This window comes from Eptesicus fuscus, chromosome 2 (assembly GCF_027574615.1).
Source record: "Eptesicus fuscus isolate TK198812 chromosome 2, DD_ASM_mEF_20220401, whole genome shotgun sequence".
NCBI classification, from domain to species: Eukaryota; Metazoa; Chordata; class Mammalia; order Chiroptera; family Vespertilionidae; genus Eptesicus; species Eptesicus fuscus.
Window position 1 is genome coordinate 109,806,754 of NC_072474.1, and position 15,381 is coordinate 109,822,134.

General features: G+C 43.0%; 1 protein-coding gene across 1 annotated transcript in view; it reads left to right on the forward strand.

The window, feature by feature from the left end:
* The first annotated feature begins 644 nt into the window (after positions 1–644).
* PROM1 (prominin 1) overlaps positions 645–15,381 on the forward strand; it is an 84,747-nt gene continuing 70,010 nt past the window's right edge. Inside the window, exon 1 of the mRNA XM_028159602.2 lies at positions 645–899. Within this exon, the coding sequence (XP_028015403.2) occupies positions 677–899 (223 nt within the window). The 5' untranslated portion in view covers positions 645–676. The remainder of the gene's footprint in view (positions 900–15,381) is intronic.

The following is a 15,381-nucleotide window of genomic DNA, read 5'->3' on the forward strand; positions in this document are numbered from 1 at the left end:
TGAGAGCCAGACTTTTTAAACTTAAACTTTTTCTGACGCCACTTCTTCAAAATAGACTCGTCCAGGCCGTGGTATTTTGTGGAAGAGCCATACTCAAGGGGCCAAAGAGCCATGTGTGGCTCGAGAGCCGCAGTTTGCTTACCACTGGTCTAGCCCCTTGGGTTTAGCTGTGACCTCAGGCAAGTCACCAACGAAATCCTCAGTCAGTTTCCTTATCTGTAAAATGGGATAATGCCTTAAGCAAGATCTACCTCTAAAGCAAGGACAACAGTGTCTGGAATGTAGTAAGTGCTCAGATCTTTGCAGAGGAGGGACCTGCATGGAACTTTCAAGTCCCATGGCCCTGAGGCATCCTCTGAGCCCCGCCCCCATACAGATTAGGCTGATGGGCTTGCTCTAAAGCCTCACAGCCTCCTCCTGGGCAGCTTCTGGTGCAGGCCTGCCACTGTGTTAGTGACTGATGCCTCTTCTCCCTCTTCCAGGGATGCTGCTTTGAGTGACTGACCCCACTGGAGATTGCGCATGCCATCCAGGCCAGTCCTCCCCTCCTTGTGCCTCTTCTACGCAGAAACGCACACTCGTGGCTTATCCACGCTCCTGGCTTATCCACAGCTTCCAGAACCTCTGAGGCGAGAGGCCCCCACTTCTACCTCATGCGTGGAGCATCTGGCTAGCCATGACCCTGACACTCGGCGTCCTGCTGCTGCTGGGGCTCTGCCGGAGTACCATTTCAGAGGAGTCCTTGTCCTCCCCAGGCGGTTACGATGATGGTCTGACGTTTCTATTGCCCACGTCGAACTATGAGACCAAAGACTTTTCCTCATCTGGGTCCATCAACGATCTCTTTAAAATGGTGCGCATCTTCCTCCACGTGGTGCAGCCCTCCGCTTTCCCAAAGGGTAAGTGACCGCTGCGGGAAAGGTGGAACTGGTCTCCACACAGTGGGGTGCACACACTCAACGTTGTTCATTAATGACGAGATGACCAATATAGACTATAGTCATTTTCTATTTCTTTCCTTTTTGGCTGGATCAATGAGTTATTCTCAAGTACATACCAAAGGTAAAAATTAGGGTAAAAATGCAAATTCTCTGTCATCAACTGAGAAGTTAATAATTTCCTCGTGGCTTAAACGTTTAACTCTTCTCGGCCCACCACAAAATGCAAGTTTGGCCCTAGCCGGTTTGGCTCAGTGGATAGAGCATAGGCCTGCGGACTGAAGGGTCCCAGGTTTGATTCAGGTCAAGGGCAGGTATCTTGGTTGCAGGCTCCTCCCTGGATCCAGCCTTAGTCGGGGTACATGCATGAGGCAACCAATTGATGAGTTTCTCTCACATCTATGTTTCTTTCTGTCTTTCCCTCTCTCTTCCATTCTCTCTAAAATCCATGGAAAAATACCCTTGGGTGAGGATTAACAAAAAACAAAAAACAAAAAGCAATTTTGGTATTGCTTCAGGCAAGGAAAGGCCTGACCAAACCTTTGTACCTGAGAAAGTGTGTTTCAGTTCTAAGAGTTTGTGAGGAAAGAAGGGATGGTGCTTGCTGGGATGCTCATGGCATATAGTGCTGTTATTCTTTGTACATGTGACTACTTGGCCTTCTTACCACTGTTTACCCTCCTCGGCTATCCTCAAAGTCTTCGGGGTTTGTGTTTCCATACAAGATTATGAAAATTAAAACAGTCTGTGGAAAGAGTCTGTTACTAGGGTTTGGCAGTCTAAATTGTTATTGGCTTAATGTTAGATCTATCCTAAGCTTGTTCTTTAAACTACAAAGATGTGAACACTGTCATGATTACTAAAATTATAAAATATGCAGTAATCTTTATTGTCTTCCTTAGCTAGTCAGCTATTGTTCAAAAGAGATGAGAGAGGGAGAGAGAGAGAGAGAGAGAATGTATTTAGTAAACTTCAGCACTTGTTTATATTATGGGCAGTTTATGGATTTTCATTAAAATACATTTATATTAAAATGCTTTTACATTTATTTGTCTTAGATTAAACAAGTGAAACAGTTTTAAATGAAGCTCTCAATTTTTTGTTAAGTTTAAATTCCAATATGATGAAATAAATTAGTTTGAGCCCTATTGTCATTGAGGAGAGGTCTGAAGACTCCTTACTGTTTATGTCATTGCTCACAAGACTAAATTTGGAAATCCCAAAGACAGAAGTAGAAAATAAGCCAAGTTTATTTATTTACTTATAATACGAATTCACTGTTTTCAATAGACATCTCTTTATTTGTAGGCTTGATGTAAATATTACTGAATAAACAGTAACCTACTAGTGTTTCCACTGGCTTCCTTTTTATGTAAGAGACATAGAGTTGAGTTGTTATGAATTTGCAATGACTCCTTAAGAAAGATTGTAGGGCAGCGGTGTGTCATCATAAGACATATCATGTAATGAGTTAATCCTGTAATCTCTTTCCATATGTTATTTCATTTCACTTCCTCTAGATTTCAGAGGGAGGCTTCCTCATGCGTATTTTACAAGGGAAAGCAGTCTTTTAAGAGTCTTCATTCAAATGACCAGGTTAAAAGATACCCTATTTCCAGTGCATTCTAAGGGTCTGAACTCCAACATCGTTATTAGTCTAGAAGGAGGTGTCTGAAGAATTGAAATCCCAGTGTAATCTGAGGGAGTTAGCCTTGCTGGTCCCCTAGACCTTATTCAATACTTATGATTTCAGAGAAAGAAATTCTCAGACATTTCCACAGTAGACCAGAGCAGACCAGTACTACTCCTTTAAGAAATGGTTAGGGCTATTTAAAGAATACAATCTTGAATTTAGCAGGTAACTTCTTGGAGTGTTGATTTTTCTCCCCTACCACTCCATTATTTATATTCTTTCACCCAGTTACTAGAGTTTATAATAGTCTCAAAGTGTCCATCAGGTGCTTTGCAACATAAAGGACACACACCAGACCAGCCTGGCTTTTGCATTTGGGGCCAGTGCGTTTCGTGATTGCCAAATCATAGGTAAGTGTCGGTGTAATTGAAGATTAAAAATAATAAAGTAAAAAGAGATGGATTCCTATTTATAAACTGAACTAACTTAATATACTCACCGAAATAGAAGTCTTTAGGGTGAGGCTTCTATGGGGTAACAACTTCACGGAAGATATTATCCCATAGGTATATTCTTTCATTAGAAAGACAAGTGTTTTGAATGCCAAGTCCTAGTGCAGGAACGGAAAAGGAAGAGAGGGCCCTGGGGGCTGGCCTCCCTCTTTCTCTGCCGTCAGACTGGGGAGCTTTCTACTTTTACATCCTGTGTCCAACCAAAAGGTATACAATTTTTTTTATTTTTTATTTGGCATTTTGAACTCTCTAAATAGAAACACAATGCTATGTCCTTAAAATACAAGTTGGGAAGGTCTTTTTAGCTGGGACTTGAGACAAAGGCCTCCTTAACTTCCTGGGAGAAGAAAAGAGTAGCTTAGATAGACCAGGAAGACTTTATGTGAGGCAGAGTGTGCTCTAGAATCTGGTGTGGTTTTTTATAAAGACCTGCCCTGGTCTGAAGCTGCAAGAGTGATACAGTGTCCTGGGGGTGGCCTCACTAAGAAGAGAATCCTTTATCCACTCATTCAATTTAGAAAGGGTGTTGATGGCAGGAGGTCCGGGGGCGGGCGTTGAGGAAAAGGTATTCCAGGGAGGGAACAGCATGTCTGGAGAGTGGAGGAGACCGAGGCTCATGGTGGACCCAGGAGGTGGTTGTTCATGAAATAAGATTGGGGAGCCATAGCTGAAGGACTCTGACAGGCAGGTCATGGGGACCCCGGTGGTGCACCTGGCTGGGTGCTGTGAGCCAGGATTGAATCGGAATTGGGTTTGGGGAAAAGAATCTGACAGCTGCAGCTAGGATAGGTCACAGGGAGGTAAAGACTCCTACAGTGGGTCCAGAGGGAAGTAGTGACAAACTAACTAAAACGAGGTCAACACAATGGGGAAACGGAGGCCAGATCCGCTTTATGTTCGAATCCTAGCTCTTACCCTGTTACCTGCTGGGTGATCTGGACCAAGTTGTTTAATTCTCAGACACTGTTCTCATAGAAGTCAGGATGAGATTACACGTCCAAGGCATGCAACTAGCTAGTGGCGGACTGAGAAACCTGTCTCCAGGACTAGCTGTCTCTCCTATATTCCACAGCTTACCTTGTGGATAATTTATTTCCCTTTTATTTGATCATAGGGCTTGTAAACGGAGCATGGGTCACTGTGAAAAGAGAGTAATTTTTTGCACATTAAAAGTGTGCATTGCAGAAGATCACGTGCATGGGTGATGGCCAATGTCCTTTCCAATTGGATGTGTCTATGATGAGTTTGGCAGAAATCATGGCCCAGATCAGCCATTGTGGGCCCAGATCAGCCACTGTGGGCCCAGATCAGCCATTGTGATGAAACAAGCAAAAAAACTGTCTCATCTGCTTTGATTTTTATAGCAATTCTCTAAAATTATTCTCCACCTTGGTTTGGTATACTTTTAAATTAGATTATAGGATGGTTGGCCTGCTTCTAACTGAGTTTTAGGCTAATCTGATTTGCTTCTGGTATTTTGTGGGAGTGAGAGGAGAGCTGGGTAAGTAGGAGAGTGGAAGAGGGGAGAGGGAAGCTTGGTTTCTGTTGAATTTGAAATGCCACCAAGATGCTAGGCTACTTGGGAGCTCTCTCTGCTGCAGGTAACCGAAACCTATTAGCTAAGGCAATAAAAAGAAAAAAAAAAAAGAGTTTATCATCAGGACTGCAGCTATGTCATTCCTGCCCTCATTAAAAAGGGGTCAGCTGCCAGGGACTGGACTTCACGCTCTCTGGACTCTCCGCCTCCCACCTGGCTCCTCTCTGCATGCAGCCACTTCATCCCTCCTCCTCCTACCCCACCTCTAGGCTCCCCCACTCCTGCAGGCTCAGGTGGAGAACCAGATTGCCAGCATAAGTTTCAGGCCAGCTTCCTGGAGAGTGGCTGGGCATTTTTTTCTCTTGCAGTCCCAGTTCCCACTTCCAGTCCTTCCTGAGCCAGCCACCAGCCCCGGGCCCACTGAGTGCCTGTGGCCAAGGTCACAACTCCACATGGCATCACAGAGGGAGGTGGTTCCCAGGAAAGGATGGCCCCGGCCCACAGCCCAATAGGTGTGTCTATGCCAATATCCATGTAGAATCAGGATGTTATATTCTATCCAACACCTGTGTGCTCTTAATTCAGACAAAGCCAGCACTGTCCGCTAGACCATGTGACTCGTACTGGCATGTGACCCAGCCCGGCCATATAAGGTCACCGAGGGAAAGAACCAATATCTATCGCTGCCCCTCCCCAGGTCACTCATTATGCTGGGCAGGCCATAGTTGTCATCTCTTTTTATCCTACCGATTACAACAGCCAACAGCTATGAAGTGCTTACATTCAGGGATCTGAACACCTTAGCCCTCTATGAGCTAGGTACTGTTATTCCCATTTTACAGAAGAGAAAGTTCAGGCCGAGAGGCAGCTAAACCGGACCAGGGCCACTTGCTGTGCAGTGGCAGCGGCGGAGTTTAGAGGCCAAGCTCACAGCTGCCACTTTTATTTTGCTGAGATTCAGGGAGGTGAAGGGACTGTTCCAAAATCACACATGCTGCTGGCTAAGCGGCTGAGCCAGGTGTGACCGAGGCCCTGTGATGCCCACACGGCTCGTCCCCCAGCTCCACTCCATGTTGCCTCCCTGGAGACCTGCCCTATGGACGGCATTTACATGTCCCCAGGGACATTCTCTTAAATGAGGGACAATCTCAAATGTTCCATTCCTGAGTGGACCAGAGACCCATCGGCCAGGGACATTTTCTTTGCTTGTTCCATCACAATGGCTCTGATCTGGGTCACGATTTCTGCCAAATTCATCACAGACGCATCCAACTGGAAAGGACATTGGCCATCACCCATGCACGTGATCTTCTGCAATGCACACTTTTAATGTGCAAAAAAATTACTCTTTTTTCACAGTGACCCACGCTCAGTTTACAAGCACTATGATCAAATAAAAGGGAAATAAATTGTCCCCAAGGTAAGCCGGGGACTATAGGAGAGACAGCTAGTCCTGGAGACAGGTTTCTCAGTCCGCCACTAGCCTCGTGAGTGAGGGGTGGTGTTGCTTGAGAGGGGACAGATGTGTCAGCAGACTGTAACGGGGACTCCTCTGGTCCTCCTTACACACCTTCCACCTCACAGTACAGCTGCTTCAGCTAAACTAAGAAACTGGTCCTATCAGCTACGTTCCCTTAAGCTTGTCTGCAAGGTCCTGCTGAAGTGTGCTCCTGGCTTTTCCTTAGGTAAACAGGGCGGCAGGTGTGCCCTTCTGGGAAACGTGGGCCTGTCCCGAAAAAGACACCAGGAGAAAAGCTTCCTCTTTTCGTGGTCTCCAGCTATGTCCTTTCAGGAGGACTTCAAATACCTGCAGGAAATGAGAGATTAGTGCAAATGCAAATAAAGAGAGGCTACCCAGCAGCAGCTGGGTGAAGTCCACCGGGTATTAAATTTTGTTTGTCCTCGGTGGTTGAGTGGAGAGAAGTCCTAAAATCTGCACCTGGAGAAGTAGCTGGAAAGTGTGGTCAGCACAGGGCAGTTCTGGGTCAGAACCACAAAGGATGGACAGAACCAGGAGAAGGTGCACAGGGCAGGCCTGGCACCCTCAGCTTGGCTGGGGGCTAGATTCGGAAGTGAGCCTAACATCCCGGCCGTGGGGAGAGCTGCCTGGGTTTGAAGCCTGGCTCTGATGTTTGCTAGCCCTGTGACCTTGGGCAAGTTACTTAAACTCTTAGTGTTCTCTCTCTAAACTGGAAATAATAATAATAATTATAATAGTATTTTTTTGGTCATCATAATATTTAAATAAATATTTTTATAGAAAAATTACAACAGCATCTGATATATACAAAGTGCTATGTTAGTGCTTGTTAAATAAAATATGAATGAATACAATACATATTCATTTAAAAGACTTTACATTAACCTCTGGTCTTGGTGATCACATGGACTAAAGAATAAGTATTTCTTTGACCCCAGGCTCTATGGCTCAGTGGTTAGAGCACTGGTCTTGTATTTGACCCTCCCTGTATTGTCTTCCTAGGGCTGCCATAACAAATGATCACAAACTGGGTGATCACAAATAAATGATCACAGTTCCAAGGGCCAGAGTCCAGGGTCAAGGTTATTGGCAGGGCCATGCTCCCTTTGAGGGCTCCTGGGGAGAATCCTTCCTTGCTTCTCCCAGCCTCTGGTGGCTCCAGGAGTTCTGGTCTCTGCCTGTCGTCACAGGGCCACCGTCTGTGTCTCTGGCTCACATCTCCCCCTGCCTTTCTCTTACAGGGACAGCCGTCATTGGGTTTAGGGTCTTCCCTACATCCAGAATGATATTAATATCCTTCACTTAATTACATCTGCAAAGACCCTTTTTCCAAATCAGGTCACATTCCCAGGTTCCCAGGCTCAGGACTTAGACACATCATTTTGGGAGTCACGATTCAGCCCACCAAACCAATTACATGGCTCTTTAGTCTTCTCCAAGAGCTCGGAGGTGCTAAGTTATGTGCCCAAGGTCATGTTTCTGAAAAACAATGAAACCAGACTCAAACCTGACTGTCTAATTCCAAATGCTTGTATTTCAATCATGTAAACACGCAGTGAGCTCCCACCGAGTGCTTAGCCTGGTGCTGTTTGGCAGAGATGGCGTTGACTGGGTTTCTCTGTTCTCGAAAGGCTGACATGGAGTGAGGAGATTGTCACCTCAGCCGTGGGCTGTGATGCAGGGCAGGCTGGCCATGCTCACTATCAGGTCTGAACAGTGTGCCCAGGGCTGTCCAGAGGAAGGATTAATCACGATGGAGCAATCAAAGAAGGCAAATTTTAGGACTTCTCTTCCGCTCACCTCCAAATGCCATCACAGGTGATTAGGACTTCAACATGTGGATTTGGGAGAGACAAACATTTATTCCCCAAGAAGGGCCATTATGCATAGTGCTGCTATGAAGATTTTTGTATGTGTCTTTTGGGGACTATATATACTAATCAAATCCTTCAAACATTTAAAAAAAATTATTGAGAAGAGTTTGATTGAGTCCTCATTTACCCATCACCCAAGCTTCAGCAACTTTCAACTCAAGACAAATCTTGCTCCAGTTCTACTCCTACCCACTCCTCCTACTCACCCCCTTCATTTTGAAGCAAATCCCAGTCTTTCTATCATTCATCTGTAAATATTTCAGTATGTGTCTCTAAAAATAAAGACACAATACTATTCTACTATAGAAAGTTAACAGTAGTTCTTCAATATAGTCAAATATTCAGGTAGTGTTAATAAGTGCCATTTTTAAACAGTTTGTTTGAGTCAGGATCCAAATAATGCCCATACATTGCAATTGATTGATGTGTCTCCTATGTCTCTTTTGAATTTATAGGATGCTCCTCCACGTTTTTTCCCCTTGCAATTTATTTGTTGAAGAACCTAGTTACTTTTCCTGTAGCATTTCCTATAGACTGAACTTTGCTGATTGTATCACTGTGATGTTCTTAACATGTTCCTCTGTCCTTTGCATTTCCTGTAAATTAGTACTTAGAAAGATCAGACCTACGTTCATTTAGAGTCAAAACATAATATAGATGGTATTGCACATTTGCGTCAGGAGACATATGTTCTGGTTGTCTCTTCATAATGCAACAGCACTAATGACCACTCTACATTCATTCATTCATTCATTCATAACAGGTCTAATCCTTTGAAAATCATTTGCAAACATGCTTTCAAGTATATTGAAACTCTTCAGAAAAAGTGGGATAGTTTGCATATTCTATAACTTGAGTTTTTCACTTAGCATTATATTGTGGGCATCTCTCCAAGTCAGTTCCCATAAGGATGTTGACCAAAAATAAGCAGGTTTTTAGCAAGGACCCTAAGGCATTCTTTCACCAATCTTTTGATGTAGGGCCAAGGGCTTAAAATTATTTTTATTGTGAGTTAATTGTTTGAAGTTTTACGATTAATGTTTCTGATATAAACAGCACCCACCCAAAAGGCATCCTCTCTAATTTTGGCTTCTTTGTTTTGCTTTCTTTGAAATGCAGCAGAATACTTGGAGCTCAGTGTTCTAGATCTGTAGTCTGTTGCTTTCTCCCCGGGCTTTTACCATTTACCCACATGTAATTTCATCCAATTGACTGGCTTTTATTAAGTCTTAATAGACCATTTGACTTCATTTTCAATGCTCATTCTTTTTATGTTTTTATTTCTTCAGTTTGTGTAATATTTAATTACTTATTATACATAGAGAAGCAGGAAGAAGCCTGGGAACAAACCCAGAGTTATGGGTTGAATTGTTCCCCTTCCCATCCCTGAAATTCACATATTGAAATCCTAACCCCCAGTACCTTTGAACACGACCATATTTGGAGATAGGATTGTTGCAAATTCAATTAGTTAAGATGAGGTCATACTGGAGTAGGGCGGGCCCCTAATCTGATATGACTAGTGTCCTCATAAAAGAGGGAATTTGGAGAATGCCACAGCAACAGTGGAGTTAAGCTGCCACAATCCAAGGAACTACCAGAAGCTAGGAGAGACCCAGAACTTCCTTCCCTGGGGCCTTCAGCGGGAGCGTGGCTCTGTCAACACGTCAATCTTGGCCTTCGTGCCCCCAGGATTATGAGACAATAAATTTCTGTTGGTTAAGCCACTCCATTTGTGGTTCTCCATTAGGGCAGATCCAGCAAGTGAATCCATCCAGTAAGTGTACAATGAAAAGAAAACACGTGTAGACGGCCAAGGGCACATCCCATTAGGGACTGTGTGCAGCCATGTCTTCTAGGGAAGGAACTGGTGGCCAGGTAACCTGATCAGCTGGAAAGTAGAGTCTTTGCTGTAGTACATTTATATACCTGAGTCACGTCATCCATTCATTGAACTGATGGATTCAACTGTGTGTGCTGAAGAGTAAAATAAATGAGAAAGAAATAATACAAATGATTTTTTCCACCTTTCTACAATTGTATCATGTAGCCTTCCCCTTCATCAACACGCAAAAGGAAAAGTGCTTGACACTAGAGATTTCAGGGGTTTGCACGGACAATTCCTGGTTTTTGTTCACTGCAGTCCCTGTCTGATGTGAGGACCTAGGTTTGCTCAAGACGCGACTCCTTGTTCTGTTGCCTCTTGTCCTTCACTCTCCTCCTGGCAAACTGTTATTTCTGAAAACTTGGCTCATGTGACACATACTCTGGAAGTCTGGTCCCTCTTATCTCACTGTTTTGTCTGTACCATTTCAGTTTCATTTACACAGTTTTACTTCTGCATGCTTCACGCTGCCTTTCGATAGTTTGCAGTCTCAGCTTATCAACTTACTGGTGCCAGCCGTGCCTGGCACATCCCAGATCCTTCATAGTTGCTGGCTTTAGTTGTAGTATTTTTGAATTTTTATAGAGATTGACTCTCCCACTCCACCAAATTTCTCTCTCTATTACTCAACAAAGGTTGAGTATTTGCAGTGTGTGCCTTCCTGAAATACTGGTGTCACGATGATACCACTGAGCCATCAAAACAGTAACACCCTCAGGGCCGTGAGCCTTTCCAGAGCGTGTTGCTCTGCTTTTACATGTTCTTCTAAAACTTCCCTTACTGTCAGGTTTTCAATTACTTTTAATTTCCCTATTGTCAGCTGTCAGAGCATCTCTGCTTTCTTCAAATCCCAATGCTTCGTGTTACACCCTTCACTTTATACATCTGGGGCGCTGCCATGGGCGGCTCCATTTCTCCTGTAGAATTAAAAGTGTATGGAGTTTGTGATCGCTATTTATGTTTCCAAGACTTGAGATTTTATTTCCAAGATTATTGATTTTTTTTTTTTACTTTCATGGCAAAACTCAAGCTTATACTATTTTAGCCAACAAGATTCCTGGACTCCACAATAATTAAGTATCTGTGAGGAGCTCAGGGGCAGGAACAGCTGTGAGGTGAGGACCATCTGGTGGGCTCACAGGAAAGGGGACCAGCGCTCCTGAGGATGCCTGAACTGAGAAGGACTAAGTATTGAATTAAATACAAATCATCTCAATAGTTATAAAGATAACTAAGTTTTTAAATTTTTTAAAGTATGAAAGCAATACATGTACATAAAAGGCAAATAACACTGAACGGTAATAACTGCTAACAAGGTTTTCGTATAGCCATTTGTTCACTCATGGATAGAAAGCGTGTGCTTTCCAAGTGCCAGACTCTGTTCTAGGTTCTGGGGAATGAACACCACAAATATATTTTTTTAAATATATTTTATTGATTTTTCACAGAGAGGAAGGGAGAGGGATAGAGAGTTAGAAACATCGATGAGAAAGAAACATCAATCAGCTGCCTCCTGTACACCTCCTACTGGGGATGTGCCCACAACCAAGGTACATGCCCTTGACCGGAATCGAACCTGGGACCCTTCAGTCCGCAGGCCGACGCTCTATCCACTGAGCCAAACCAGTCAGGGCACCACAAATGTTTTACACACACACACACACACACACACACACACACACACACACACACACACACACGTTTTTCCCCCAAAGGAATTATTTGACATGCGCTTCTGCCCCTTACTTTTATTTTATTTTATTTTATTTTATTTTTTTATATTTTATTGATTTTTTACAGAGAGGAGGGAAGAGGGATAAAGAGTCAGAAACATTGATGGGAGAGAAACATCGATCAGCTGCCTCCTGCACACGCCCCACTGGGGATGTGCCCGCAACCAAGGTACATGCCCCTGACCGGAATCGAACCCAGGACCCCTCAGTCCACAGGCCGACGCTCTATCCACTGAGCCAAACCGGTCAGGGCATGCCCCTTACTTTTAAAACCTAACATATCTGATAGATTATTCTTGACATCCATTTTATTTCTCTTTAGTTTCACAAAATGCAGAGGAATACAGAGAAAAAAAAATACATAAACCACCCATAGTGTATTTATTCTCCCACAATGAACGTGTAGTGATATTGCTTTACTCTTTGTAATACTTTAAGCAATAAAATAAAATTAAAAAAGAAAGAAAGAAAGGAACAAAGAAACAAATAAATGAAGAAAGAAAACCTTAGTGACGAAACTGGAATCCCCATTCCCACGTTCCTGCTCCTGGTTTCCCTCCTGCCTTCCCTCCATCCCTCCTTCCCTGATCCACAGAAGCTCGGGTTCTCTCATGCACGTTTTCATGTACTCACTGTATATCGAGAGAACACTGTTTTGTGTCTGTTTTTTTAACTCACTGTTATATTTTTGTTTTCTATCCATGTTGAAACCCAGGGTTTCTAACCCATTCATTTTAACTGCGCTCTGATGTTCCTTTGTATGAGTAAGCCACATTGTTTATCCCATTCCCTAGCAATGGCATTTTAGTTCTTTTCCTGCATCTTTGTTACTGCTAAGCATTGCTCCATTGATAAGACAATGCACTTCACTGGTATATTGGTGGGTATTTGGGTTTCCAGTTTTGTTTTTCAAACATATTACAGAGACCACTCTTGAATGCATAGCTTTGCATAGTTGGGCAAGTTCAACCAATTAGAGGGACCCTAGAAAAGGAATTACTGTGGCAAGTGGTGTGTGTCTGCAGAGTTTTAATTGATTTACCAAATTGCTGTCTGATTTGTGCACCAATTTGTAGTCCCAGTATTAAAACATGAAAATAATTGTTTTCCCACACTTTTTCCAATGCTGGTGATTAAGTTTTTTTAGTGTTGACATGTTACAGGAAAAAAATGTCATGTTTTAATTTATGTATCTTTAATCACAAGTGAGTCATACCTTTCTTCCATTTGAATTTCTTTTTTTTTTTTTTCAAAGAAACTTCCTGTTCTTGTCTTTGCTTATTTTTCAGTTGAATTTTTGGCATTTTCCACTTTGATTTGTTAAAGTAGCTCACCCAATTTAAAATACTTAATTCCTTGAGTACGTAACATACTTGCATCACTCAGAAGTTAAAAGTACAGAATGGTATGCAGTGTGACACTCCATTCCCTTCCTGACTTTCAGCCAGCCAGCCACGGTTTTCAGGTTTCCTGTGTGCATTCGTGGGTCTGTGTCTTTTCAGACATATTTTCTACAAGCAAATATGTGTACATGGTCTTTTCTCCACACATGACAATATGTTGTCTATATTATTTGACATGTGGCTTTCTTTTCAAACGTACACATTGGTCCTTATTTTATATTAGTACATAGAGAGCTTCCCCGATATTTATTTTTTTATTGCTGCATGGTCGTTCATTACTTGTTAACCAGTGTTCACCATTTTGCTGTCACACGCGCTGTTATAAAGAACGTCAGTAATGCCACACATTTGCAAGTCTGTATGTAGGATAAATTCCTAGAAATAGCATTGCCAGGTCAGTTTATAATTTTGTGAATTTCCACTTTTAACAGCTATTGCCTCGTTGCACTCCATAGGGATTGAACCAGTTTAATCCTACAATAGCAATGCAGAGATATCTCACTGAATTTTGCCCAGTGTTTTGTGAGGTGGGCATTGTCTCTATATTATCTACGTGGAAACAGAGGCTCAGAGAGAGGGGAGCTCCCTTAGCCAGGGCCACACAGCTTGTGCGTGGGCAGAGCAGGGATTTGAATTCAGATCTGTCTGATTTCAGCATCATTCTCATGTCATGTGTGCTCCTTACACTAGGCTATTGCACAACGCCTTGTAGTGGGATTGGACAGTGCACCTCGTGGGAAATGCTTTGTAAATTCTTCTACTTCCTAGAAGTCCAGGAAGAGAATCAAGTAGAAAGATTGGGAACGTTTGATAGAAAGGTTTAGTCCAGGTGTTGCTCATGGATCTTAGACCATTTCCAAGGTGCCTCTTCAGACACTGTACTGCTTGTTTTATAAATAAGTCTTCCCCACGGGAACAGGAATGAGTTCCAGAATTAAGGGCTGGCCTTTACCGGCTGCTAATGTGCTTTTTAACAAAAAATTATGTTCATTTTGTTCAATCTATCTTTAGTAATTCTTCCCTTCTACACCTGGAAGTCTATTTCATTTTCTTTTGTAACGCTTAGAGTTAAACATTTGATTACATCTCCCTCAATTTTTTATCATTACGAGTTTGGCTTATAATTTATTGGTGGACTTCTCTTCCCAGCGCTTTTGTGAATTTAAGTCCCAGAATGTAATAAGACAGAATTGTTGGTGACAGAGTATTTATCTCGGAAATATCAGGCGATTTCTATTTTTTATTTTATTTTGTATTGGTCAGGTGTACAGTATAATGATTAGACAATCATATACTTTACAAAATGTCCCCCCCCCCATATTTGCAGTACCCATTTTTATCTTCATTTCCTAATAAATGCATTTAAGTGTATAAAATTTCTTCTGAGAATAGTTTGGCTGTATCCTGTAGATTTTTGAAATGTGGTGTTTTCTAATAGTTTATACTTTCTATTTTGTTTTACCCAGTTGGACTACTGTCAACTGAGTAAATGTTACCTTTTGGAAAGGATTGAATGACAGAGATTAAGCGTGAGCTGTTATAGTTTGTTTCTTTAACACTTCCCAGTCTCATGTCCGCATGCATCCTCTGGCCCTCTCCTGAGCTGGGAGCTGCACCCCCGGGGTGATTCCCAAGGAGCCCTCCTTCTCACCCCTCACCCTTGCTTTCTGAAATTGCACAATGTTCCCTCAGCTACCGTTTTAGCATGTTGTTGAAACAGTTGTTGATTATGTCTCAGAGTTTCCTTTTGGTGAGAGCACGTGGAAAAACCCTTGTTTCTAGTCTTAACACTTTTCCTGGACCACGGGCCTGAGCAGTCAGTTCTAAATGGCTTCTGGAAAATTTTAGAACAGTGGCTTCCCCTCTAAGCAGCGGACACAGAATGGCCCTTGCTTCCTGTGTTCTTTTGCTGCAAAAGCCAACACTGTGGGGATGGAGCCAGGAGCCAGGTAGTTCCTGCGTGGAGCACAGGAGTTTCATCTTCTGTCCCTGGCCTTGCTTTTCTTTTGTCTTTCTTCTTATCCTTGTTATCTTAATTTTATACATATCCCTGTTAGCGTAGGTAGAATAGGAATAAAACTTGAGCCCGGCTGGCGCGTCTCAGTGGTTGAGCATTGACCTATGAACCAGGAGGTCACGGTTCCAACCTGGTCAGGGCACATGCCCGGGTTATGGGCTCGATCCCCACTGTGGAGTGTGCAGGAGGCAGCCGATGGATGATTCTCTCTCATCATTGATGTTTCTGTCTCTCTCTCCCTCTCCCTTCCTCTCTGAAATCAATAAAAATACATTAAAACATTTAAACATCCTAAAAGCCCAATTTGTATTGAGTGGGATTGGAAAAAGAATGAATTTAGAACGAGAGGGGGGGAGGGAGAGGACTCCC